At 49.6% G+C, this 5,163-nt stretch overlaps 1 protein-coding gene across 1 annotated transcript; it reads left to right on the top strand.

The window, feature by feature from the left end:
- The first annotated feature begins 3,289 nt into the window (after positions 1–3,289).
- Positions 3,290–4,408, top strand: LOC107304199 (ethylene-responsive transcription factor 8-like). Its single transcript, XM_040524027.1, has one exon. The coding sequence runs from the start codon at positions 3,416–3,418 to the stop codon at positions 4,124–4,126; it is 711 nt and encodes a 236-aa protein (XP_040379961.1). The 5' UTR covers positions 3,290–3,415; the 3' UTR covers positions 4,127–4,408.
- The last annotated feature ends 755 nt before the right edge of the window (positions 4,409–5,163 follow it).

The raw sequence follows: 5,163 nt of genomic DNA, 5'->3' as shown, positions 1-5,163 counted from the left end.
GCCGCCCGGGTGCCAGATCCGCGGGCCGCGCCCCCACCCCACGCAAGTGGACAAGCGGTCGGTGCCTGGTACGCGATACGCGGTACCGCCACTACGCGCGCCGCGCGATCCCGTGGTCCTGCGCGAGGAAAGGTGGCAGCGCCGCGAGCGTGCGTGCGTGCGTGCGGTGCGGTGCGGGGTGGGTGGGGGCCATGGACGTCTCGTCCCCGACTCCCCCGTACGCACGCCCCGCCCGGCCAGCACGCGGCCCCACCGGCACGTAACGTACGTACTCCAACACTACCCAACCCCACCCCGCGCGCGCACGGCGGTCGCTACTACCGGCGCGTGCCGGTCCTCCCCGCGGCCCCCCGCGACCTGTCGGTCCACGCCGTGCCGTGCCGCGCCGCGCCGCGCGGTTCCACCGCTTGCTTTTTAATGCGAAAGGGTCGCGAGAGGGAAGGAACGGTTGGTGGCTACAGGCCTACAGCCAGCGGTACAGGCGTACCAGTACTACTACTACTACTCCCCCTACTGCTGCAGCCTCGCGATCCAGGCAGCGCGGCCGATGCCGACACTTGTCGAGGCCCCCACGCCACAGCCTCCAACGGCGCCCCGTTCCCTCGCACGCCTGCTGCCGATCGTGCCGTCGCCACCCGTCCCTCTCGGCGTTTTTTTTTTTCTCCCTCCTCTTGCCCCCCTCGTCTTTGCAAAAATTTTTTAATCCGTCGCGGCGGCCACTTTACGTGGTGGGTACGGGCCAAGCGGCGGCCGGCTTTATCGGCTTGCGCGGCTGTGCGTGTCCACTGGGACGTCACGCATCCGCCCGCGCCGCGCCGACGAGGCGGTTGGAGATATTGTAATCTCTCTGACGACGTGAGGTGGGGGCGTGGGGGACGAGACTGGCGGACGACGCGGGCAGCAGCGCGTCCCCGTCGCGTGCCGTGCCGCGCCGAGCAGAGAAAAGAGAGAGGGAAGGAGGCGGGGCGGCGGGGGCCACGTGCCTGTGCGCGCACGCGGGCGGCGACTTTGGTTGCCCCCACGGATGCGAATGCCGCCCAGACCGCGGCTCGGGACGCACGGATCGTGATGCGTCGCCCCTGTCCTTGCGCGGGACCCACACCGCCCGTGACGTGCTCCCACAACGTGCCGCTCTACGCACCTCCGGCGAGCCCAGCGAGCGGCGGCTTTGATACCTTTTGTTTATAGGATGGGAACGAGGGGGCTTTGCATTTAAGTACCTCACCCATACGAATATAATTCCCCGATCCACTGCTCACTACTCCCACTGTCTAGTACTGCCTTCGTTTAGAGAACATTTTGCCTGCGATCTTATTACAGATGAGCACGAAGATGAGAGACTTTTTTTCACTTTTACGATACCTATTTAATAGTATAAATAATAGTATTAACTGTTATAAAGTTAAAAAATATTTTTAAAATATATGATGATAAACTTCTATATATTTTTTTAAAATTTACAGTGTTTAGAAGGTTAAAAAGCAGGTGCGCAAAAGTTGAGGGGAATCTAAAGAACAATATATTTAACTTTTTAGAGTAAACAATAAAATATTGAAGTTCTATGTAGTGAAGGACATTCTCGACTTTTTATAATTTTATTAGTATATGTTTCTTGGAAAAAAGAAGCATAACCAAATAAGTGGAGGTAATATCGCCTTTTGAAATGGCGAAAGCCCTCTGAAATTAAATTATATGCATAGTAATTGCACATTTTATTTCACAAAACTAATATAAATTCTTCCTTCTCCTCTACATTCGCATCCAATAATTTACGTCCTTGCCTGTTGTCTTTTATCCTAAAAAAGCCAAATGACCTATTCATAAATAAAAAATAATTTATAAATAAACTTTTACATGTGTGTTCTTAACTATCTATTTAACTATCTATTACTAAGACTTTATTTTTTTGGTTTGTATCTAACGTTTGACTATCCGTCTTATTTCAAAAATTATATAAAAGTCAAAGAAAACTAGTCATGCATGAAGTACGACTCATGTTTTATCATCTAATAACAATAAAAATATTAATCATATTTTTAAATAAGACAAACAGTCAAACATTGTATTCGAATGCTAAATATAAACTAGTATAAAAAACCAAAATTTTTAAAAATTTAATTTTTGACTGATAAGTACAAACAGGTGAACAAATGAGGCTATAGCAAAAACAAAATGATACGGATGTTACACACAATACATTTTACTAAGCAAACAACCATCACAATTCCTACATTTTCAAAAATTTCTTCTATTCATAATTCTAGCGTTTATCGCCTCCATAATACCATGAATTACCTCAATTGTCTCTGTCTTCCTTCCTCCCATTTGCTCACGCAATGCAAGTGTGCTACTCTCCATCAAATATTTCGTATAACCAGCTAACTACGATTTGTTCGCCCTTCATTAACTCTTCACCCTCCGCGCACCAAGTACGTAGTTTTCTTTTAGCAAAAGATAGTAGAAACGCATAAGTTCTTGTACATGACGCATCTCACCCATATGAAAGCACGAACATATATCCCATCCATATTGACACATTTGGAAGACTGGATTTATCAAGCCTGAGATTAATGATGTCACCACGTAATCCTCGCCGTTGCTGGGGACATTGCCTACCTTTGAATGAATAAATCACCAGAAATGTGAGTATCGCTGTTAAGTTTAGTCTTTGAACTTAACTGGAAAGATTCCACCATAAAACGGCTAATCTATTAAGCTACGTTCCATTCACGTGTCAATTTTGAACTGCTTCGTAGAGATATAAATAAAGTAGCCCTTTTATTTTCTTTGATGTCTGTCTATATATATAAACATGAATTTTTCGTCGTGTATACATAAGTCTAGATTTATTAATATCTATATTATTACGATTAAAATCAAAAAATCTTATTATAAAACGGAAATGTGGTAACTCAATCCGGAACTTGTGCCGAACACTCGACTGAGCAATTTTGCTACCAAATCAATCAAAAAGAAAATGACTAAAATGCATAAAAAATATTTCCCTTTATACCGTTCGTGTAAAACCTTCCCCGTAATTAAAATAAAAGTTCTCCTGTTTTCCATGTTTGCGTGGGATGAAAATAAAATTTCACAGTATCAGGTTCACTCATCTGTAAATTACTGATTTTGATGGGTCCGCAGGAAAAAAGACGCCAGCCGAATTGTAATGCCGCCACGCTAAAGACGAGGGGCGGCGGCGCGGACAGTCAAACCGCTCCCTGACTGCGCCGAGTTTTATTCCCTGCCGCTCCACCATCCGCTCCGCTCGCCCATTTCCTCTCCTTTTAACCCCCCCACCTCCCTCCTATAAGTCCCTCCCCCTCCTTGCCCCGTCGTCTGCAACCCCGCAGCTGCACCAGCAACGCACCGCACCATCAGCGAGCACCAAGAAAGAAACCAAAGAAAGATCGCCATGGCACCCAGAACGTCGGACAAGACGACGTCACCGGCGGCTTCGGCCACCGGCCTCGCGCTTGGCGTGGGCTGTGGCGCTGGAGCCGCAGCAGGCACCGGCCAGCACTTCCGTGGCGTGAGAAAGCGGCCGTGGGGCCGGTACGCCGCGGAGATCCGCGACCCCGCCAAGAAGAGCCGTGTGTGGCTCGGCACGTTCGACACGGCCGAGGAGGCCGCGCGCGCCTACGACACCGCCGCCCGCGAGTACCGCGGTGCCAAGGCCAAGACGAACTTTCCCTTCCCGAACGGCGCCCCCGCCGCCGGTGTGACTGGCGGCAGCGGCAGCAGCAACAGCAGCACCGTTGAGTCGTTCGGCAGCGACGTGCAGGCGCCCATGAAGGCCATGCCGATCCCGCCGTCGCTTGAGCTCGACCTTTTCCATCGCGCCGCTGCGGCTGCGGCTGCCGGAGCCGGCGGCATGCGTTTCCCTTTCGAAGGCTACCCGGTGTCGCACCCGTATTATTTCTTCGGACAAGCGGCCGCTGCCGCAGCAGCCTCCGGTTGCCGCATGCTCAAGCTGGCGCCGTCGGTCACCGTGGCGGCCTTGGCACAGAGCGACTCCGACTCCTCATCGATCGTGGATCTGGCGCCGTCACCGCCGGCCGTGTCGGCAAAGAAAGCCATCGCCTTTGATCTTGATCTGAACTGTCCGCCGCCTATGGAGGTCTAGCCACCGGAGTTTTACCTGAGAACAGCTAGTGGTTCATTTCTTTCTTTTATTTCTAGGTGAAAAATTCCGTGTACCTCTATGCCTAAGCCTCCTGCTTAACGGAGGGAGGACATTTTTGTAAATAGTTTTTCCGCCGGAGACGTAGCTTCAGAGACGATCAAGCCTGTGCTGTGTTACCTAATACAGGTCCTGCCGGCGATGTAATGGAACGGGATTATATATGTACTCTAATATTGTTTTCATAGTCATGAGAAATAGTAGTATGTAGTAGCAGACACTTCTTTAAGAAATCAGCATTTCCGACCATCTACGAGCTCTAGCTTGTTTGTGAAACTGAAGCGAAAAGGCCTCGAAATAAGATCATTTTTTGTTTTTATGTGTTCAATGTTTAAATATTCGTCTTATTTAAATTTTTTTATTAGTAGGGACTAATTTTTTTAAATTTTTATATAAATAATAAGACGAATAAAAAAGATCTTATTTCGGATCTTATTTCGGGACGGAGGAGGAGCTAGTAATCACATAGCGTTACATTTATTGGGTGGTATGTCATCTGTTGTATTCGCACGTCACACACGCGTCCCGTCTAGTCTCTTGGTTGCGATTCATGCAACATCGCCGTTGTTTTTGTCGATTAATGAACAATCAGTCGTCTCGTCGTGCATGGGTATCCACTCCATACAGGCTGCACCACTCACGTGTCGACTTTAGCAGGCACCGGGATCGATCTTCCGTATCAACGGCGATGTCATTTTAACCCCGGGTAGTTGGCAGCATGAGTGGGGATGAATCATTGTCAATTCTTACGCGTGTAGCGAGATGAGCCCTACCGACGCTACAGTGGGCGTTGCCGACGCATGAATTCTTTTTACCCGTTCAACGCTCGCCTCGCGGCGGTCGTTTTCTGACCACGATGGTGTCAGCGAACCGGAGGGAGGGAAAAGGAGCGGAAAAAACTATTGCCGCGGTACGTGTTGCTGTCCAGCCTGGGTCTGCGGCTGGGTACAACGAGGCGACGACGCATGCGGATAACGATC

Source organism: Oryza brachyantha, chromosome 5 (genome assembly GCF_000231095.2).
Source record: "Oryza brachyantha chromosome 5, ObraRS2, whole genome shotgun sequence".
In the NCBI taxonomy this organism is placed as follows: domain Eukaryota; kingdom Viridiplantae; phylum Streptophyta; class Magnoliopsida; order Poales; family Poaceae; genus Oryza; species Oryza brachyantha.
The sequence above is the reverse complement of the archived record's forward strand: the minus strand, read 5'-3'. Positions and strand labels throughout refer to the sequence as shown.